A 23,939-nucleotide genomic window follows, 5' to 3' on the forward strand; every position below is an offset into this window, starting at 1 on the left:
TCCCACACATCATTTAGATGTAGTATCAGTTGTAGAATAGATAGTTAGTATTGATTCTAGATGGTCATATTGGCCATTCAATCCGGTCTTGACCATATTACCACAAACCCCCTAAAGGTGCCTTATTGCTATTATAAACGGGTTACTAATGTAATTAGAGCTGTAAAAATACATGTTTTTGTCATACCCGGTCTGATATATCACGGTTGTCAGCCAATCAGCATTCAGGGCTCCAACCACCCGGTTTATAATGTCTGATATATCACGGCTGTCAGCCAATCAAAATGACACGTCACAGATTTGACCTGTGTGAAATGAAGACGATGGAATAAAGAGTTTGAATTGTTTAAATGGTATTTGAATAAATGCAATAAAACTGAAGTTTGGCCAAAGTTTCTTCACTTTTGTTCCTGTAATTACAAATGAAATGTAGATATAATAAATAATATATCACAGGTTGTTTATGGACTAGCCTGTTACACAAAGGTATAATGTTAGATGGGGAGACAGGGTGGCCTAGTGGTTAGAAGCAGGTAGCCTAGTGGTTAGAGGCAGGGTAGCCTAGTGGTTAGAGGCAGGGTAGCCTAGTGGTTAGAAGCAGGTAGCCTAGTGGTTAGAGGCAGGTAGCCTAGTGGTTAGAGGCAGGTAGCCTAGTGGTTAGAAGCAGGTAGCCTAGTGGTTAGAGGCAGGGTAGCCTAGTGGTTAGAGGCAGGGTAGCCTAGTGGTTAGAGGCAGGGTAGCCTAGTGGTTAGAGGCAGGGTAGCCTAGTGGTTAGAGGCAGGGTAGCCTAGTGGTTAGAGGCAGGGTAGCCTAGTGGTTAGAGGCAGGGTAGCCTAGTGGTTAGAGGCAGGGTAGCCTAGTGGTTAGAGGCAGGTAGCCTAGTGGTTAGAGGCAGGTAGCCTAGTGGTTAGAAGCAGGTAGCCTAGTGGTTAGAGGCAGGTAGCCTAGTGGTTAGAGGCAGGGTAGCCTAGTGGTTAGAGGCAGGGTAGCCTAGTGGTTAGAGGCAGGGTAGCCTAGTGGTTAGAGGCAGGGTAGCCTAGTGGTTAGAGGCAGGGTGGCCTAGTGGTTAGAGGCAGGGTGGCCTAGTGGTTAGAGGCAGGGTGGCCTAGTGGTTAGAGGCAGGGTGGCCTAGTGGTTAGAGGCAGGGACAGAGCAGGATATTCTGTAAACTCCTGTCCAGACAGGATCCATTTAGAGAGGACAGAGCAGGATATCCTGTAAACTCCTGTCCAGACAGGATATCCTGTAAACTACTGTCCAGACAGGATCCATTTAGACAGGACAGAGCAGGATATCCTGTCAACTCTAAATCAGAGCGAGGAAAGTACTTCAGAACAATAATCTAAACGAACAAAGACTAAAAACCTGATGTGTCAAAATCAATTTTTTCTGCCTCATTCAATTTCAATATTGGTAGACCGGACAGAAAGCAACACATCCTCTGAAAACACGACACGCTATTTTCTCTGTTTAGGAAGAAAGTTGACCAGTCTCTCTTGGTCTCTCCTCCCAGTCCTCACCACGGACCCTACAGGAGGTCTCTACTCCTCCCAGTCCTCACCACAGACCCTACAGGTGGTCTCTCCTCCTCCCAGTCCTCACCACAGACCCTACAGGAGGTGGTCTCTCCTCCCTGTCCTCATCACAGACCCTACAGGAGGAGGTCTCTCTTCCCTGTCCTCACCACAGACCCTACAGGAGGAGGTCTCTCCTCCCTGTCCTCATCACAGACCCTACAGGAGGAGGTCTCTCCCCCCTGTCCTCACCACAGACCCTACAGGAGGAGGTCATGTGTGGGCTATGTCTAAAGGTGTCCATTCAAAGTGAACTGATCTACACAACTCTCCAGGTGAATCCAGGTCAAAGCTATGATCCCTTATTGATGTCACTTGTTAAATCCACTTCAATCAGTGTAGATCAGGGCTGCCCAACCCTCTTCCTGAAGAGCTACTGTCCTGTGGGTTTTCAGTCCAACCCTCTTCCTGGAGATCTACTGTCCTGTAGGTTTTCAGTCCAACCCTCTTCCTGGAGATCTACTGTCCTGTAGGTTTTCAGTCCAACCCTCTTCCTGGAGATCTATTGTCCTGTAGGTTTTACAGTCCAACCCTCTTCCTGGAGATCTATTGTCCTGTAGGTTTTCAGTCCAACCCTCTTCCTGGAGATCTACTGTCCTGTAGGTTTTCAGTCCAACCCTAATTTAACACATCTGATTCTACTAATTAGCAGCTCAACAAGACCTTAACTAGCTGAATCAGATATGCTAAATTAGGGTTAGACTGAAAACCTACAGGACAGTAGATCTACAGGAAGAGGGTTGGACTGAAAACCTACAGGACAATAGATCTACAGGAAGAGGGTTGGACTGAAAACCTACAGGACAATAGATCTCCAGGAAGAGGGTTGGGCCGCCCTGGTGTAGATGATAGGGAGGAGACATGTTAAGGATTTTTAAGCCTTGAGACAATTCAATGGGTGAATGGGGAAAGACGACATATTTAAACGGAGTACGGTAGTAGGTGCCAGGAATGATCCACCCCTCCAAAAGGACATCCAGCCAACTTGACAACTGTGTGAAGCATTGGAATAATCATGTTGCACAGGGATGCCGGCCCGTGTTCCGACACCTCGTGGAGTCCACGTCACGACAAACTGAGGCTGTTCTGAAGGCAAAAAAGGGTTTGCAAATCCATAATAGGAAGATGTTCCTAATGTTCTGTTCAGCGGATATCCCTCGGGCCAGGAATTATTTTCTGATGTTTATCATTTCGTTTTTTTAGTGGTAAATAAGGAATAACTGCAATGTGGATCAATTCAAATGTTACCAAGGGGAGTTGAATATAACGCCTCTATGCAAGTTATTTACCTTGCTTGAACCAGGTGTATGTGTTGGTGGATGGATGATGATTCTGAAAAATGTAATTGCACCTTTTTACCAGCAGGGGGGGGGGCAGAAAACATCAGCGCCTATTGGAGTAGAGGAGACACCTTCTTCAGGGAGAACTAGACAGTTACTGATTCTGCAATGATTTAAGAATTGATGACGTTGCCATAAATGTCTTTAATATGAGATAACAAATCCTGGGATTCCTCAGCACTAGTAGAACAGGACACATTTAATACTTCTCACAGCCAACACAAAGATCACTGTGGAGGGGAAAGCCATGACAACCCAGACTAAGATCACTGTGAAGGGGAATGCCATGACAACCCAGACTAAGATCACTGTGAAGGGGAAAGCCATGACAACCCAGACTAAGATCACTGTGAAGGGGAAAGCCATGACAACCCAGACTAAGATCACTGTGAAGGGGAAAGCCATGACAACCCAGACTAAGATCACTGTGGAGGGGAAAGCCATGACAACCAACACTAAGATCACTGTGGAGGGGAAAGCCATGACAACCAACACTAAGATCACTGTGGAGGGGAAAGCCATGACAACCCAGACTAAGATCACTGTGAAGGGGAAACCATGACAACCCAGACTAAGATCACTGTGGAGGGGAAAGCCATGACAACCCAGACTAAGATCACTGTGGAGGGGAAAGCCATTATAGCTAGAAGTACTAGATTGGAGGCTTGTCAGGTGGGGGAAGGTTTAGTACTAGATTGGAGGCTTGTCAGGTGGGGGAAGGTTTAGTACTAGATTGGAGGCTTGTCAGGTGGGGGAAGGTTTAGTACTAGATTGGAGGCTTGTCAGGTAGGGGAAGGTTTAGTACTAGATTGGAGGCTTGTCAGGTAGGGGAAGGTTTAGTACTAGATTGGAGGCTTGTCAGGTGGCAGGTTTAGTACTAGATTGGAGGCTTGTCAGGTGGAGGAAGGTTTAGTACTAGATTGGAGGCTTGTCAGGTAGGGGAAGGTTTAGTACTAGATTGGAGGCTTGTCAGGTGGGGGAAGGTTTAGTACTAGATTGGAGGCTTGTCAGGTGGCAGAAGGTTTAGTACTAGATTGGAGGCTTGTCAGGTGGGGGAAGGTTTAGTACTAGATTGGAGGCTTGTCAGGTGGGGGAAGGTTTAGTACTAGATTGGAGGCTTGTCAGGTAGGGGAAGGTTTAGTACTAGATTGGAGGCTTGTCAGGTGGCAGAAGGTTTAGTACTAGATTGGAGGCTTGTCAGGTGGCAGAAGGTTTAGTACTAGATTGGAGGCTTGTCAGGTGGAGGAAGGTTTAGTACTAGATTGGAGGCTTGTCGGGTAGGGGAAGGTTTAGTACTAGATTGGAGGCTTGTCAGGTGGCAGAAGGTTTAGTACTAGATTGGAGGCTTGTCAGGTGGAGGAAGGTTTAGTACTAGATTGGAGGCTTGTCAGGTAGGGGAAGGTTTAGTACCTGATTGGAGGCTTGTCAGGTGGAGGAAGGTTTAGTACTAGATTGGAGGCTTGTCAGGTGGCAGAAGGTTTAGTACTAGATTGGAGGCTTGTCATGTAGGGGAAGGTTTAGTACTAGATTGGAGGCTTGTCAGGTGGCAGAAGGTTTAGTACTAGATTGGAGGCTTGTCAGGTGGAGGAAGGTTTAGTACTAGATTGGAGGCTTGTCAAGTGGCAGAAGGTTTAGTACTAGATTGGAGGCTTGTCAGGTAGGGGAAGGTTTAGTACTAGATTGGAGGCTTGTCAAGTGGCAGAAGGTTTAGTACTAGATTGGAGGCTTGTCAAGTGGCAGAAGGTTTAGTACTAGATTGGAGGCTTGTCAGGTAGGGGAAGGTTTAGTACTAGATTGGAGGCTTGTCAGGTAGGGGAAGGTTTAGTACTAGATTGGAGGCTTGTCAGGTAGGGGAAGGTTTAGTACTAGATTGGAGGCTTGTCAGGTGGGGGAAGGTTTAGTACTAGATTGGAGGCTTGTCAGGTAGGGGAAGGTTTAGTACTAGATTGGAGGCTTGTCAGGTAGGGGAAGGTTTAACTACCAAAACAGGGTTAAAAGAACTAGAATCACAGCAAACCAAAATACATGTTAGCCCATATAAATCAAAACCTGGGTTTAATATCGTTCAAAATGTCTCTTCAGCACTCCAATGGCATAAACAACAGCCTTAAATGTTACAAACTTCAGTTAGTCGTCTTGCCTGAGTTGAGACTTGAGAAAGGAGCAGTGTTTTAGTGTCATCTTGTGACCCAAATGGCTCCCCATGGGCCCTGGTTTATAGTTGTGCACTAGAAACGGGAATAGGTTACCCTAATGACTGGGGGGGGGGGGCAAGTTGTCACCAGGGGCAATAGATATGGATGGGGCTAGACAAGAGGACAGGTTGAGACATGTTTCCTGAAGATTTAAATGAAAAGTCGTCCCCCTGGCAACCACTACCCACTCGCTCTCTTGTCGACAGAGTCAACAACAAACATCTCTTTCTACCGGTGAACTTTATTGAGACATTTGACTTTCACGTAGTTTAAACCCCATGTCATTATCGATACAATTATATAAAACACTATCATCTGTGTAGAATAGAGGGAAGACGAGGTGAAAATAAACTAAGAAAAACCAATGTACATCTCTGTTAATTTGCTAGACATTCTTTATTTAATAAAATATATTGAATATTTCACCACTAAGAGAATTTGATCCATTTGAAAAACCTAGAAAGGCTATTTGACTGAACACTATAAATCAATCCCAAATCAACACAACAACAACAACAACAGGCACCTTGTTTGATAAGAGTCAACAAACTCTTGTTCATAAATAAAATCACTTCCAAATAAACAAAATTAAAACATATTATTTATTCATTTAGGATTGAAGTTGTTTTTGAGGAACAGGGAGTTGTGTAGCTAAGGGTTACACCCTACTCCCTATATAGTGCACTACGTTAGACCAGAGTCCTATTGGGGCCATGGTTGAGAGTAGTGCACTTACATAAGGGAATAGACTGCTTATTTGGAATGCACAGTCTAGCCGATAGCCGTCCTCAGCTGAGATAAATTAAGACGACAGACTGGATTGGCTGCCTGCAGACGGGACACAGCTTGTTCCTCTTCTTCAGTTTCCTGGCGCAGGTGTAACAGGCCATGAGGTGCCCTGTGCGTCCGTGTACGATACAGCCGTTCTTGGGCCTGGTCTGACAGATGACGCAGGGCTCCAGGCAGCTGGCGGGGAGGTGAGCCTCCAGGCTGTTGAAACGCTCCAAGTCTGGTGCCATCACTTCTTGACTGAAGGGGGCGCTAGAGGACGAGCCTGAGCCCACGCCGTTGGAGTTCGAAGAAGAGGTGGAGGGCTGGGAGGAGCAGGCCGAGTCTTGGGAATCGGGGCCAGAGACGGACATCAATTCCTGGGAGTCTTTGAGGAGGGGTAGGGGCGACTTGGCTCTCTTCCCGTCTGGGACATCCAGACCTTCGGTCTCGTCAGGCTCTGCCGGGGCTGGGGTAGGCTTTGGGGGTAAGGGTTTGAGGTTGGGGGCAGCAGAGTTGCTGTCAGAATCGGGAAACCAGTCCATTCTTAGCGTCCAGCAGCGGTTGCAGTTTCGGGGGAGGGGAGGGTTCAACTCCTCACACTTTGAGCACTTCCAGTAGTCCTGAAACAACATCGCTAGATTAGACCACAGCACCGCTAGATTAGACCACAGACAACACCGCTAGATTAGACCACAGACAACACCACTAGATTAGACCACAGACAACACCGCTAGATTAGACCACAGACAACACCGCTAGATTAGACCACAGACAACACCACTAGATTAGACCACAGACAACACCGCTAGATTAGACCACAGACAACACCACTAGATTAGACCACACGGCTAGATTAGACCACAGACAACACCACTAGATTAGACCACACGGCTAGATTAGACCACAGACAACACCACTAGATTAGACCACAGGCACCACCGCTAGATTAGACCACAACACCGCTAGATTAGACCACAACACCGCTAGATTAGACCACAGACAACACCACTAGATTAGACACCACTGCTAGATTAGACCACAGACAACACCACTAGATTAGACAACACCGCTAGATTAGACCACAGACACCACCGCTAGATTAGACCACACGGCTAGATTAGACCACAGACACCACCGCTAGATTAGACCACACGGCTAGATTAGACCACAGACACCACGGCTAGATTAGACCACAGACACCACCGCTAGATTAGACCACACGGCTAGATTAGACCACAGACACCACCGCTAGATTAGACCACACGGCTAGATTAGACCACAGACACCACGGCTAGATTAGACCACAGACACCACCGCTAGATTAGACCACAGGCACCACCGCTAGATTAGACCACAGACAACACCGCTAGATTAGACCACAGACAACACCACTAGATTAGACCACAGACAACACCACTAGATTAGACCACACCGCTAGATTAGACCACAGACACCACCACTAGATTAGACCACAACACCGCTAGATTAGACCACAGGCACCACCGCTAGATTAGACCACAGGCACCACCGCTAGATTAGACCACAGACACCACCACTAGATTAGACCACAGACACCACCGCTAGATTAGACCACAGGCACCACCACTAGATTAGACCACAGGCACCACCGCTAGATTAGACCACAGGCACCACCGCTAGATTAGACCACAGGCACCACCGCTAGATTAGACCACAGGCACCACCGCTAGATTAGACCACAGACACCACCGCTAGATTAGACCACAGACAACACCGCTAGATTAGACCACAGACACCACCGCTAGATTAGACCACACCGCTAGATTAGACCACAGACACCACCACTAGATTAGATCACAGGCACCACCGCTAGATTAGACCACACGGCTAGATTAGACCACAGACAACACCACTAGATTAGACCACACGGCTAGATTAGACCACAGACAACACCACTAGATTAGACCACACGGCTAGATTAGACCACAGACAACACCACTAGATTAGACCACAGGCACCACCGCTAGATTAGACCACAACACCGCTAGATTAGACCACAACACCGCTAGATTAGACCACAGACAACACCACTAGATTAGACACCACTGCTAGATTAGACCACAGACAACACCACTAGATTAGACAACACCGCTAGATTAGACCACAGGCACCACCGCTAGATTAGACCACAACACCGCTAGATTAGACCACAACACCGCTAGATTAGACCACAGACAACACCACTAGATTAGACACCACTGCTAGATTAGACCACAGACAACACCACTAGATTAGACAACACCGCTAGATTAGACCACAGACACCACCGCTAGATTAGACCACACGGCTAGATTAGACCACAGACACCACCGCTAGATTAGACCACACGGCTAGATTAGACCACAGACACCACGGCTAGATTAGACCACAGACACCACCGCTAGATTAGACCACACGGCTAGATTAGACCACAGACACCACCGCTAGATTAGACCACACGGCTAGATTAGACCACAGACACCACGGCTAGATTAGACCACAGACACCACCGCTAGATTAGACCACAGGCACCACCGCTAGATTAGACCACAGACAACACCGCTAGATTAGACCACAGACAACACCACTAGATTAGACCACAGACAACACCACTAGATTAGACCACACCGCTAGATTAGACCACAGACACCACCACTAGATTAGACCACAACACCGCTAGATTAGACCACAGGCACCACCGCTAGATTAGACCACAGGCACCACCGCTAGATTAGACCACAGACACCACCACTAGATTAGACCACAGACACCACCGCTAGATTAGACCACAGGCACCACCACTAGATTAGACCACAGGCACCACCGCTAGATTAGACCACAGGCACCACCGCTAGATTAGACCACAGGCACCACCGCTAGATTAGACCACAGGCACCACCGCTAGATTAGACCACAGACACCACCGCTAGATTAGACCACAGACAACACCGCTAGATTAGACCACAGACACCACCGCTAGATTAGACCACACCGCTAGATTAGACCACAGACACCACCACTAGATTAGATCACAGGCACCACCGCTAGATTGGACCACAGACACCACCGCTAGATTAGACCACAGGCACCACCGCTAGATTAGACCACAGACACCACCGCTAGATTAGACCACAGACACCACCGCTAGATTAGACCACAGACACCACCGCTAGATTAGACCACAGACACCACCGCTAGATTAGACCAGACACCACCGCTAGATTAGACCACAGGCACCACCGCTAGATTAGACCACAGGCACCACCACTAGATTAGACCACAGACACCACCGCTAGATTAGACCACAGGCACCACCGCTAGATTAGACCACAGACACCACCGCTAGATTAGACCACAGACACCACCGCTAGATTAGACCACAGGCACCACCGCTAGATTAGACCACAGGCACCACCGCTAGATTAGACCACAGACACCATTATGGGTAATATGAAACGTACTGCCTCCGTGATTTCAGTGTCGTCATCGAACGAGTCCTCGTCCTCTGCCTCGAAGATGGTGACTTCATACACCTGTGAGAGAACGACAGACACACAGGGAGTCAACAGCTGCAGTTTGACCCCAGGACACTAGAGGGAGCTGTTTGAAATGACACACACACACACACACACACACCAATGTTTCCTCGGGGGGTCCGGGAGCATGCCCCCCCCCCCCCCCCCCCGGTGATAATTTTAGAACCATCGAAAAGGTCCGCTTTTTGTTGGTGTGGTGGTGCACCACAGCTAAATAAATACAGCGGAAACACACACACACACACACAGTTGAAAAGACAGTGAGCCGAGACCTCGTCCTCTCCAGACACTGAAGCCTCTTCGGGATCGCTGTAGGCGTCCGAGTCGATGGACTCCACCTCAAACTCCACGCTGAAGTTATCAGAGTCTGAGCCCAGATCCTGGCTCAGAACATCGTCACCCGCGTCACTGACCAATGAACCTACTTCCTGTTGAGAGAGACGAGAGAGAGAGAGAGCTCAGTAACATGGGACTTACACAGCTGCCGATAAGATTCACAAATTACAATCATCATTTTTTTTACTCAGAATCTAAAGTACTGAACAAACCGATGTCACACACTAGATGTGAAACATTTCGTCTGAATGTGTAGGAATTAATAATCCCATTCCTTCATCTGCATAATGTTGTAGCCCAGTTTAGGATCTAGTTTAGGATCTCACCCTCCTTTTATTTAGGATTGGTGGAACTACAGTCTGACAGGGTAAATAGTTGTACTGCAGTAGGCTCCCCCACAGAGTTACAGGAGGCTCCCCCACAGAGTTACAGGAGGCTCCCCCACAGAGTTACAGGAGGATCCCACACAGAGTTACAGGAGGATCCCCCACAGAGTTACAGGAGGATCCCCCACAGTTACAGGAGGCTCCCCCACAGAGTTACAGGAGGCTCCCCCACAGTGTTACAGGAGGCTCCCCCACAGAGTCACAGGAGGATCCCCCCACAGAGTCACAGGAGGATCCCCCCACAGAGTTACAGGAGGCTCCCCCACAGAGTTACAGGAGGATCCCACACAGAGTTACAGGAGGATCCCACACAGAGTTACAGGAGGATCCCCCACAGAGTCACAGGAGGCTCCCCCACAGAGTTACAGGAGGCTGACCCACAGAGTCACAGGAGGCTCCCCCACAGAGTTACAGGAGGCTGACCCACAGAGTTACAGGAGGCTGACCCACAGAGTCACAGGAGGCTGACCCACAGAGTCACGGGAGGCTGACCCACAGAGTTACGGGAGGCTCCCCCACAGAGTCACAGGAGGCTCCCCCACAGAGTCACAGGAGGCTCCCCCACAGAGTTACAGGAGGCTCCCCCACAGAGTCACAGGAGGCTACTCACAGCGTTACTGTGTGAGACTGAAGACTCGCTGCTCCTCCGGTCTCGTCTCAGGCCTCCAATCACATACCAGGACATGCTGTCATCAAAGGTCAGAGACAAGCTGTCTGACCTATGTCTCTTCCTGGACTCACACCCGTCCTCCTCTTGTGTCGACGACGTCCCCTCTGGAATAGAACAGAGAGGGTCTGAGCAGTGGTTTTACTTTTAACAATTTATTTCCAATAAGCCATTTCTCCTCCGACGGTAAACTAGAGAAGCATATTGTGCATCCGATCACATATAGAAACAATACGGACAAGTCTTCAACAAAACTGTTTCTCCCTTGATGACAATGAATATGTGATGTTCACAAGACATGGAGGATTTGTTTATAGCCAGCCAGCCGTATGTTGGGTACTGGGCCCTGAGGTACGACTAGTAGCTAAGAGCAATAAAACCACAGTCCTTTAAAAAATGGTCAGTTTCAATCCATCAGACTAGGACTGTTGGGGATTCTCCCCTGGTCCGTTAGGAAACAGGGAAACAGTGTGGTGTCTGTGTGTGTGTGTGGAGGCCGTCAGGCTGCTTTTTGGGCCTGAAGAGACTCATTGTGAGGAGAAGTCATCTGAAAACATTCTCCCCAGCCTCCAGACCAGAGTGTTCCTACGGAACCATTAGAAGGGACTGGGGTTCTATGCTTTGATGCATTCTCCACAGCCTCCAGACCAGTGTTCCTACGGAACCATTAGAAGGGACTGGGGTTCTATGCTTAGATGCATTCTCCACAGCCTCCAGACCAGAGTGTTCCTACGGAACCATTAGAAGGGACTGGGGTTCTATTCATTCCAGAACTCGGTCTTTGCTTCCCCAACAGACTTGACTGTGCAACACATGAAGCCATGAGGCCTGACATGACAGTATTTATCCAGGAGAAAAGGTACAGCACAGATCCACATGAGCAGGACTGGTGTAGTTAGTAGGTGTAGGTTTATGTACACACTGCTGGAGTACTACAACAACAGACAGAGAGGCAGACAGACAGAGGGGCAGGCAGACAGACAGAGGGGCAGGCAGACAGACAGGGGCAGGCAGACAGACAGACAGGGGCAGGCAGAGGGGCAGGCATGCAGGCAGAGAGGTAGACAGACCGAGAGAGGCAGGCAGACAGACAGGCAGACACTCACCAGGGTCACTACTCCTCCTTCTCCTCCTGCGTTCTGAGGTAGATGATGAATGACAGTCTGAGTCCGTCTCCTGTAAACAGATTAAACAGAAGGAACCGTTAAGAGAAATCAACCAGTGAACCAGGACACCGAGGGGGGGTCCGTCTATAAAACTCACTCAGGCACAGCTACCACATAAAACGACATCACAGGAAAAAAACCGCATCAGAAGCTCCAAGGGAGACAGTCTTTGGAACACGTGCCAGTATAAACATCCCTCTGCAACAAAAACTAAAGTTGGTTCAACTTGAGGTCCAGTATGTTTATGTCTGTGACCCAGAGCTAGGCAATTAGTTTGATCACCAAGCATTTTTCACTACACTCGCAATAACATCTGATAAATATGTGTATGTGACCAATAACATCTGCTAAATATGTGTATGTGACCAATAACATCTGATAAATATGTGTATGTGACCAATAACATCTGTTAAATATGTGTATGTGACCAATAACATCTGCTAAATATGTGTATGTGACCAATAACATCTGTTAAATATGTGTATGTGACCAATAACATCTGATAAATATGTGTATGTGACCAATAACATCTGCTAAATATGTGTATGTGACCAATAACATCTGCTAAATATGTATATGTGACCAATAACATCTGTTAAATATGTGTATGTGACCAATAACATCTGTTAAATATGTGTATGTGACCAATAACATCTGTTAAATATGTGTATGTGACCAATGACATCTGTTAAATATGTGTATGTGACCAATAACATCTGATAAATATGTGTATGTGACCAATAACATCTGCTAAATATGTGTATGTGACCAATAACATCTGTTAAATATGTGTATGTGACCAATGACATCTGTTAAATGTGTATGTGACCAATAACATCTGATAAATATGTGTATGTGACCAATAAAATTTGATTTGATTTACAAGTCTGTTTGTAACTCTTTAAAATGGAGGGTGATGGAGAAGTGTTTCCCCCTATATTCATTTAGCAACTGTGGCCCACCCCGCTATACAACAATTTTTGAGACGGGTTGTAAACCAAGGTTTCCAGAAGCCTTCGGCTGCTCTCTTACGTGGTTTAACTACGGGAAAGCAGTGGTGAAATACAGAATTGAAAGACGTGAGAAACGTCTGTTGAGCAGACTGAAATACCATCAAAACATCTTAATGTGCTCGCAATTACTTTTGTTAAATAGTCTACATTTTTAAAAATGCTACTAATCATTCCTATCTGTTTATTTACAACTGCCAAAGAGAAGTGGAAAATTAGAAAGTGGTCAGAATGAGTAGGATTCTAGTTGCATTGACAGGCACGACTCAGGTCGGTGAGCCATAACCAATCAGAGCTGCAGTAGGCCTATATGCAAATAGACCATTGCCATATATGGATCTGTGCCATTCACTGGACTGTGTTTACAGCATGAGCGGTCGTGAGTAGATGAACTGGACTGTGTTTACAGCATGAGCGGTCGTGAGTAGATGAACTGGACTGTTCACAGCATGAGCGGTCGTGAGTAGATGAACTGGACTGTGTTTACAGCATGAGCGGTCGTGAGTAGATGCGCTTGTTTTGAGATCAAAGCGAGACCGACCTGTGCACATTTGTTCATATTATTTTCTAGTTAGTCAGTTATTAGCCCAGTTATAGATCATTAGTAGTCAGCTTTAGGGGAGTGATAGCTTCCTACAAGAGCACAAAACGTGTACATTTCTAGACATATTTCAAAAAGCCAGTCAGGTAAAAAGCTGTTTTTATTTGTCTTAAAGGGGCAGTGTTGTATTTTGAGACAGGTTTGAATAAGCTAAGTAGCCAATAGGCAGAGGGTAGTATAATTTTTATGATTCTCTGTAGTAAATGGTATGGGAATAATAATGCATTTTATTTTGTAAAGTGGTTTCTTGCATCAAACACAATATTCAGTCACCTTCTTGTCCTCTAGGACAAGTGCATAAACAGGTTAAAGGTCAAGCCCTGCATGGTTTTTTTTTCTCTTCAAAAGTCTCATGAAATGTAGGTCTACGTTGAACACTACACATTGGCTGCTACTGTCAGCTGAAAGATATAACAGCTATTTCCATATTAAAATGTTATGGGATGAATTTTCTCCATTGTTTTTGATGGTAGGCCACTCAGGTAGGACTACATTAGGATCAAACAGACACAGTAGCCTACTTGGCCACTGTTAAAATTGTAACTTAAAGCAGGTGCATGCCTCAATGTTTACAGTAAGCGTCATTGCGTTTACTTGATAGCTACCTACACAAATAGCTAGCTAGAACAAAGTGTTAATAAGATAAATTCATTAAAAAGATTAAAAGCAATACAAATAAGTTCTCCAGTAGGAACAGGATTGTCACAACGTTCAAGTTTGTGCTCATCAGACCTGAGATTTGCTCAGTGATAAAAAAAAACCCAGAGGGAACATCGGTTGGGGCGGTGTGCAGTTTGGAGTGGGTCTAGGGCAGTGCTCTCCAACAGGTCGATAGCCAGCGACCAGTAGCTACCAGCCCACCTATGACGAGCTCGACAAACTACTCTGAAAGTACATGCAATTTTCACGCGTTCCACCGCAAACTGTCCTAAACAGATCTCACAAGTATCAGACAGTACCAAACTGTCCTAAACAGATCTCACAAGTATCAGACAGTACCAAACGGTCCTAAACAGATCTCACAAGTATCAGACAGTACCAAACGGTCCTAAACAGATCTCACAAGTATCAGACAGTACCAAACGGTCCTAAACAGATCTCACAAGTATCAGACAGTACCAAACTGTCCTAAACAGATCTCACAAGTATCAGACAGTACCAAACTGTCCTAAACAGATCTCACAATACCAAACTGTCCTAAACAGATCTCACAAGTATCAGACAGTACCAAACGGTCCTAAACAGATCTCACAAGTATCAGACAGTACCAAACTGTCCTAAACAGATCTCACAAGTATCAGACAGTACCAAACTGTCCTAAACAGATCTCACAAGTATCAGACAGTACCAGCCACACTGTATAGTCAATGCAACATTCACATGATCCCAGCCCTGGTTAAACACTAGTGGCTACAAAAGCCAAACCAAAAAGTTCTCAAGGGGCAGCCCGTAAAATTGGGTTGGATTTACAGAAAGAGCCCAGGGCAGATGAGTTGGATTTACAGAAAGAGCCCAGGGCAGATGAGTTGGATGTACAGATGGAGACCAGGGCAGATGAGTTGGATTTACAGATGGAGCCCAGGGCAGATGAGTTGGATTTACAGAAAGAGCCCAGGGCAGATGAGTTGGATTTACAGAAAGAGCCCAGGGCAGATGAGTTGGATTTACAGAAAGAGCCCAGGGCAGATGAGTTGGATTTACAGAAAGAGCCCAGGGCAGATGAGTTGGATTTACAGAAAGAGCCCAGGGCAGATGAGTTGGATTTACAGAAAGAGCCCAGGGCAGATGAGTTGGATGTACTGAAAGAGCCCAGGGCAGATGAGTTGGATTTACAGAAAGAGCCCAGGGCAGATGAGTTGGATTTACAGAAAGAGCCCGGGGCAGATGAGTTGGATTTACAGAAAGAGCCCAGGGCAGATGAGTTGGATTTACAGAAAGAGCCCAGGGCAGATGAGTTGGATTTACAGAAAGAGCCCAGGGCAGATGAGTTGGATTTACAGAAAGAGCCCAGGGCAGATGGGTTGGATTTACAGAAAGAGCCCGGGGCAGATGAGTTGGATTTACAGATGGAGACCAGGGCAGATGAGTTGGATTTACAGATGGAGACCAGGGCAGATGAGTTGGATTTACAGATGGAGACCAGGGCAGATGAGTTGAAGTCGGAACTGATGTTCAAAAGGTCTTGTCGGTTGTAATAAATGACAGCGTAATTATTTGTTATAATTACGACAAAAGAATGACAAAATAGCAAAGTTGAGTCCTCTAGCTTGTAAAACAGCTGCCATCTAGTAAGGCAACATTATAGCAATGCCCCCCAACTGGAATGTTTCAACCAATCACATGCTCTTGTCCCCCCCCCCCCCCCTTGATTTAGTTTAATGTGTCTAGAAATACAATGAATAGATGCTCTTTCTGTGGTCTTCTTACCTTAGGCCCTCTATCCGGTTCACTCTGGCTCCTGGGTTCCGTGAAGACAGATTGGGATTCTAAAAAGGAAAAAAATAGAAACATCTACATTTTAAAAATCAGAATAGACTAGGACTTCCTCACTTGTCTTATCAGCCCAATACATAATGCAACGTTGAACTGCCTAGCGTACAAATGTTTGTTTCTTCCAAAAGAGAGATGTATATCAACTAGAAACTACAGGACAATAGAAGTGACGAAAGAAAAGTTAAAAGCACCTTGATTTTTCACTGCTAGGAGATTTTGTGTGATCATAGCGAAGAGAACTCTGAAAAAGAACAAAAAAACACACAAGGCTAACGTTAGCATAGTGAAACGGTTTCACTATCAGACTTCTCTGATTTGTTTAGCAAACAGAAGGCTGCTCATCAGTAACTTATTTTTGAATCATCAGCACACATCTGAGCCAACACATGCAACAGGTGACAGCATATTAAGTGGCTGTATTAGAGGTTAGAGGAGATGCATTAGAGGACAGAGTCTGTATTAGAGGACCAGAGTCTTTATTAGAGGACCAGAGTCTGTATTAGAGGTTAGAGGCCAGAGTCTGTATTAGAGAACCAGAGTCTGTATTAGAGGACCAGAGTGTGTATTAGAGGACCAGAGTGTGTATTAGAGGACCAGAGTCTGTATTAGAGGACCAGAGTCTGTATTAGAGCTTAGAGGCCAGAGTCTGTATTAGAGGCCAGAGTCTGTATTAGAGGCCAGAGGAGCTGTATTAGTGGGCCAGAGGAGCTGTATTAGGGGGCCAGAGGAGCTGTATTAGAGGACCAAAGTCTGTATTAGAGGACCAGGGGAGCTGTATTAGAGGACCAGGGGAGCTGTATTAGAGGCCAGAGTCTGTATTAGAGGACCAGAGTAGCTGTATTAGAGGAACAGTCTGTATTAGAGGCCAGAGTCTGTATTAGAGGCCAGAGTCTGTATTAGAAGTTAGAGGCCATATTATGTATTAGAGAACCAGAGGAGCTGTATTAGCATCTGTGTAGAGGAGCTGTATTAGAGACAGTGTAGAAGGGCTGAATTAGAGGCTGTGTAGAGGGACTGTATTAGAGACTGTGTAGAGGGACTGTATTAGATGCTGTGTAGAAGGACTGCATTAGAGGCCTGCATGTTAGCCGAGCAAACAGGGTGTGTGTGTTGGGGGTTTATTGTCCGTCCCAAGCTGTGTGTGTTATTGTGCGAGTGTGTGTGCGCGGCTCTTTGATGGAGAAGATGTCCACACCGTGCAGTGTGTGTGTCCTCACCGGGGTTCTTTAACAGAGAAGCTGTCCACTCCCAGTACAGCCCCCAGGGGGTCGTCAGCACAGTGCACTATGTGTTGCTGCTTCATGTCATAAAGCTGTTTCTTCATGATGTACTGGCCCAGGTAGAATATCACCTGACAAATTAGACAGCACAGGGGTCAGAGGTCAACACCACAGCACAACACACGAGAGAGAGAGATAAACAGGATACAGGCAGGGGTCAAGAGGAGAGAGAGTAACAGGGGATACAGGCAGGGGTCAAGAGGAGAGAGAGAGTAACAGGGGGTACAGGCAGGGGTCAAGAGGAGGGAGAGAGTAACAGGGGATACAGGCAGGGGTCAAGAGGAGAGAGAGAGAAACAGGATACAGGCAGGGGTCAAGAGGGGAGAGAGAGTAACAGGATACAGGCAGGGTGTCAAGAGGAGAGAAAGAGTAACAGGATACAGGCAGGGGTCAAGAGGAGAGAGAGAGTAACAGGATACAGGCAGGGGTCAAGAGGAGAGAAAGAGTAACAGGATACAGGCAGGGGTCAAGAGGAGAGAGTAACAGGGGATACAGGCAGGGGTCAAGAGGAGAGAGAGAGTAACAGGGGGTACAGGCAGGGGTCAAGAGAAGAAGCCTGGGAATGTCTCAGGATAAGACTGCACCAACAATAGTTCTGTCTCAGTCTAGTTGATACCCTCCATATACTGATCCAGACAGTCCTGTCTCAGTCTAGTTGATACCCTCCCTCCATATACTGATCCAGACTGTCCTGTCTCAGTCTAGTTGATACCCTCCATATACTGATCCAGACTGTCCTGTCTCAGTCTAGTTGATTCCCTCCATATACTGATCCAGACAGTCCTGTCTCAGTCTAGTTGATACCCTCCCTCCATATACTGATCCAGACAGTCCTGTCTCAGTCTAGTTGATACCCTCCATATACTGATCCAGACTGTCCTGTCTCAGTCTAGTTGATACCCTCCATATACTGATCCAGACAGTCCCGTCTCAGTCTAGTTGATACCCTCCATATACTGATCGAGACAGTCCCGTCTCAGTCTAGTTGATACCCTCCCTCCATATACTGATCCAGACAGTCCTGTCTCAGTCTAGTTGATACCCTCCCTCCATATACTGATCCAGACAGTCCTGTCTCAGTCTAGTTGATACCCTCCATATACTGATCCAGACAGTCCCGTCTCAGTCTAGTTGATACCCTCCCTCCATATACTGATCCAGACTGTCCTGTCTCAGTCTAGTTGATACCCTCCCTCCATATACTGATCCAGACAGTCCTGTCTCAGTCTAGTTGATACCCTCCCTCCATATACTGATCCAGACAGTCCTGTCTCAGTCTAGTTGATACCCTCCATATACTGATCCAGACAGTCCTGTCTCAGTCTAGTTGATACCCTCCCTCCATATACTGATCCAGACAGTCCTGTCTCAGTCTAGTTGATACCCTCCCTCCATATACTGATCCAGACAGTCCCGTCTCAGTCTAGTTGATACCCTCCCTCCATATACTGATCCAGACAGTTCTGTCTCAGTCTAGTTGATACCCTCCATATACTGATCCAGACAGTCCTGTCTCAGTCTAGTTGATACCCTCCATATACTGATCCAGACAGTCCTGTCTCAGTCTAGTTGATACCCTCCCTCCATATACTGATCCAGACAGTCCTGTCTCAGTCTAGTTGATACCCTCCCTCCATATACTGATCCAGACAGTCCCGTCTCAGTCTAGTTGATACCCTCCCTCCATATACTGATCCAGACAGTTCTGTCTCAGTCTAGTTGATACCCTCCCTCCATATACTGATCCAGACAGTCCTGTCTCAGTCTAGTTGATACCCTCCATTTACTGATCCTGTCTCAGTCTAGTTGATTCCCTCCATATACTGATCCAGACAGTCCCGTCTCAGTCTAGTTGATACCCTCCCTCCATATACTGATCCAGACAGTCCCGTCTCAGTCTAGTTGATACCCTCCCTCCATATACTGATCCAGACAGTCCCGTCTCAGTCTAGTTGATACCCTCCCTCCATATACTGATCCAGACTGTCCTGTCTCAGTCTAGTTGATACCCTCCCTCCATATACTGATCCAGACAGTCCTGTCTCAGTCTAGTTGATACCCTCCATATACTGATCCAGACAGTTCTGTCTCAGTCTAGTTGATACCCTCCCTCCATATACTGATCCAGACAGTCCTGTCTCAGTCTAGTTGATACCCTCCCTCCATATACTGATCCAGACTGTCCTGTCTCAGTCTAGTTGATACACCTCATCCCATACTGATCCAGAATATTCTGGGTCACAATTTAGACAGGCAACTGATAGACACATGATCACTGCACTGGGTAGAAGTATAGGACTACACCCAATATACTTCTCTAGCTGACAGGAGACTATTGTGATAGACTTGTCACTGGCATGAAGGCATCAGTTCCTTAACATAAAAGCACATTTTTCAGCAATCAATGTGGACCAATACAAGGCTCAGAACTCCCATACACTCTATAAACTAAAGCATCAGAGGAGCGCCTCCCTCTCTCTCTCTCTCTCTGAGATAACTCTGTCTCTCTGATGAACAACAGAGAGGAAGGAGCCAAACACGGAGTCCCAGACTAGTTAGACATTCCAGAGGTCCATTAGAACCCCAGTGAGTCAGAGTAGAGGTCAAGAGGTGACTGAACATTCTAACATTCTAACTAAGATAATCACCAGTTCTAACATTCTAACTAAGATAATCACCAGTCTCTCTCTGACTCAGACTCTCACACAGACAGACCCCCCCCCCCCCCCCCCTCTGACGTGTCTCATCAAAGCTGTGTGACGTGTCCTCAAACCAAGGTGGCCTGCCTGCTAGCCAATCATAGCTCTTAAATGACAGTGCATTTGTATTCTAGCTTAGTAGACACTACAATCAGTTCAATCAACGAAAGTAGGTAAAACAGCATATCAATAGGAAACCAATAGAACCAAGTCAAAAGCCATTCTAGTATGTGACAGCATCTACCGTATGCAGTGCTTAGTTTATGAAAGTGACAATCAATAGTGAAACTAGTGTTTAAATCTAGCAATGCAGAGAATAATCCAGAAACACCTACACAATCTATATACCAGTAGTTTGGCTGCTAACGACAAATTAAGAGTGAGTTTCCCCCCTTAGGAACTAATATCCACTATTCTAGGAGTAAACCCTAAGATATACTGCAATTGGAAATTCAACACATCAAATATTTAAATGTAAAAAAAATAAATAAATAATAAATGTGAGGCTAGAAAATAATTACAGAAACTGAAAAGTCTGTGAGATAATGTCTATTGAGGATCTTAAAGAGGTTTCCTCTGTCTGTTTCATGGAACAATATCTTGATTAACTAAAGTTAAGCCAAAGACTAGTGGTTCGATATCAGCAGGATATAAGGAAACAAGCTGTCAGGTCATTTCTTACCTCTTTCATGGTGAAAACGTCTTTGTCTGCACCTGCCTGCTGCAATAACACGAGCAGTTTCTCTTTAGGTCGTACCTGTGGAAATATAGCACATAAAAACATTATTTTTTTTACATTCTATGTAACTGTAAACAAATGGCCGACTTAAACAGTGTGACAGAGAGACAGAGATTTAAGTTGATACTTACAAGTTTCTCATTGTCCAAGGTATTTATTTGGGAACTGCTTCTATGCCATTCTGACATTCTCTCACAATTCTCTGCCATTCTGTCTCTCACCTGTCGAAGAGTAGGAGGTAAAATACATTTTCATTTCAAGTATACAATTACATACAATGTCAAGGTAAAGCTTTGGAAGACAAAAACAAGTTTACCTAAATAAATAAATAGAAGTACTAATGAGATGTTCTTGATACACCCCCGCTATAATACACCCTTCATATTCTGTACATAAAGTGCTTCAGCTCGGCTGGTAGCGTTAGGAACCACTTCCCCGTCTCCCCCGGATTTAAATAGGCACAGAGAGACATGTCAGGACTAGCACTGCTCCGGCTGTTAACGCCAGGATGCTATTGGGCGCAGTCGGCGTATGGTTGAAACTAGATAACTAACTTCACGTAACATGTTTTAGCATATGGACGAGCACACCTAGCGGTCACCCTGCGTCTGTGCATCCGCCTCCACCCTTAGTGCTGAGCTGGCCGCTAGAGTTGGATATGCCCGGGCATGTCCCAGTTTACTACAGCTCTGCATTGTGTAATAATCAGCTGTTTGACTGACATGGGCAGGGTTGGAGGAAGGGTGTCTCGACTTAACTGACTCCCTTAGCTATTGCTTTTCCAAACAAAGGAAGAGCCATGCAAGTTGACAGCTGAAATATTGGACATGAAAGCTGGTTGCCACTGGATATTAACGTTACCACCGTGGATATGAAATTACAAAGTATGGGATTAAAGCCAAAGTAACGATTAGTCACTAACATTAAGAGGGGTTTGACATCTGGACTCACTGATAACAATGTTTTATCTGATCTAACATTTGGTCATGTTGAGATTAGTTTCTGTTGCAGATACCCATCAATGTTATTCAATCGCATGAAAGAAACTGACCTGCGAAAAGTAACGTTACCTACACTTCAATCCTCATCCTTTTATTGCAACCAAACCAAATGGGATAGTTTCCTATCAATCTGTCAAAACACAATGAAGACAAACAGCTTGGAAAGACCCACGACCCAGTTGTGGGACTCTGCAAGCCAGTAAAAGTAGACCAGTGTGCAATATTGACAAGTTAGTATATCTGATAACTTACTAATAACATCAACGTTACAGTCAAATGTAGCTATATCTAGCTATATTCAATGTGTGGTATTTACAATACATGTGTGACTTAACCACTAACGTTACGCCAAAAATAAAACTGTTGAACGAGGAACTACTATAGTCCGGACGTTGACTGGCAAGTCGCTGAGCAGGCAGCACTTTTTTTTTAGGCATCTTCATGTGTATTTTGATGTTGTATTTAGATGGGTAACTACGACACCACCAGATAGAAAAACAAACGTTTTTTTTGACGACACTCTTGCTAGGTTAACATTACATTACATGTTTAGTCGTCGTACTACTAGCTACCACAACAACTTCGTTACTATGTGTCGACGTCTAGCTATTCAACGTGAACTCCTTACTAGTGGTTTCCCGTTTTAGCCAACAGGAAAACACGAGGATGAGAGGCCTTGTAGCATGTGGCTAATGCTATTCAAACGTTAGCTGTAAAATAAAGTGGTTGTACAAATTACATGTCAAAATAACACACAGTTAAAGTTATTATACACAATAGCTTGCCATTTAAACTTTCATAGCACATTTTAAATAGATTTAGAGCAACATTATTGGCTTCACTTACGTTACTTTCACAATCCAATAACTTGCTTGTAAAAGTTAGCGAGGAAAACGAACGTTAATTTTGTCGCCCCTAGTGGCGGGTCCAACGTAAGGCACGAGCACTGAAGATGAATCAGGTTGACGAATCAATCACAAGAAGAAGAAAAATATGTCTGTTTTTACAAGAAGAAGAAGAAGAAAATAGACTACCTGCACGTGGGGAATGTTCATCGTTTTATAGTGGAAAGAAACATGGGAACTATCAACGAGCTCAGCCAAGACCTGATTTGGCTGGATTGATTCATCAATGCATTCTTTGCCTAATCATTGATACAATCATCCGAGGGGAAATGACATTGGTCGTCATTCAAATCACACAGTCAGTGTGAAGAATAAATCAATCACATTGAATTCATATAATAGACAGGTTTCTAGCTTTATATGTGTATTCATCATCATTATCCCCTGAGAGAGGAATTACAACAGTGTTTTCTGTATCATCACTCCAATATGGGTCAATCCCTGGACATGGCACTCGCTCATTGAGACAGGGCATTGTGACTCTTCACATGGCTGCTTGCTGACTGTGAAATCATTGCCTCCCTCTGCCAGAGACAAAAGTGTGTTTGTGTTATGTTCTGTTATTCTGTCAACCAGCTCTGCTCTAGGGCCATTTATCAAGCATAGGAGTGCTGATCTAGGATTAGTTTGGCCTTTTAGATCACAATGAATAAGATAACATGGACATGGGGGACCTGATCCTAGATCAGCAGTCCTACTCTGCCCCTGGTCTGAGACATGTCCTGGCAGTTCACACTTCATCATCATAGTGCCATGATGCTTGTCCTTATGATGCCAGTGCTTATGATGCTAGTGCTTATGGCTAGTCCATGATGCTAGTCCATGATGTTTGTCCTTATGATGCTAGTCCATGATGCTAGTGCTTATGGCTAGTCCATGATGCTAGTCCATGATGCTTGTCCTTATGATGCTAGTCCATGATGCTTGTCCTTATGATGCTAGTCCTTTGGTTAGAACAGAGAATAAACTGACATCAGTGAATCAACAACAGAAGATACATGGAACTAATGGTCATTGAGACCATGGTTTAACGAAAGTCAAACCACAACTTCTAAAAAGGAAAAGGTGTACCGGTCAGAAAGGGCTCCTTGATTTGGATTAGTGAAATCATTCACAAATGTGTTTAATGGATGGACAAAATGAAAAGTGGAAGATTCATTTTAAATGGTTGTGATTTGTTGATAGTAGTACCCTTTGCATCAAAATCCATCTAAAAAACTTG

General features: G+C 45.6%; 1 protein-coding gene across 2 annotated transcripts; it reads right to left on the reverse strand.

The window, feature by feature from the left end:
* Positions 1 to 5,486: 5,486 nt before the first annotated feature.
* Positions 5,487 to 22,814, reverse strand: LOC139392859 (E3 ubiquitin-protein ligase Mdm2-like). 2 transcript variants are annotated; one of them, XM_071141170.1, is made up of 11 exons: positions 22,659 to 22,814; positions 20,943 to 21,032; positions 20,755 to 20,829; positions 17,311 to 17,444; positions 16,285 to 16,334; positions 16,028 to 16,086; positions 11,930 to 11,999; positions 10,767 to 10,930; positions 9,707 to 9,862; positions 9,360 to 9,431; positions 5,487 to 6,500 (listed from the first exon to the last, which is right to left on the reverse strand). In XM_071141170.1, exons 2-11 carry the CDS (start codon positions 21,018 to 21,020, stop codon positions 5,898 to 5,900), a joined length of 1,461 nt encoding a protein of 486 aa, XP_070997271.1. In that variant the 5' UTR covers positions 21,021 to 21,032; positions 22,659 to 22,814; the 3' UTR covers positions 5,487 to 5,897. The 2 variants fall into 2 exon arrangements, with proteins under 2 accessions (XP_070997271.1, XP_070997272.1); XM_071141171.1 differs by lacking the exon at positions 22,659 to 22,814 and adding an exon at positions 21,128 to 21,333.
* Between the last annotated feature and the right edge of the window lie 1,125 nt (positions 22,815 to 23,939).

Source organism: Oncorhynchus clarkii, chromosome 33, assembly GCF_045791955.1.
Source record: "Oncorhynchus clarkii lewisi isolate Uvic-CL-2024 chromosome 33, UVic_Ocla_1.0, whole genome shotgun sequence".
NCBI lineage: Eukaryota > Metazoa > Chordata > Actinopteri > Salmoniformes > Salmonidae > Oncorhynchus > Oncorhynchus clarkii.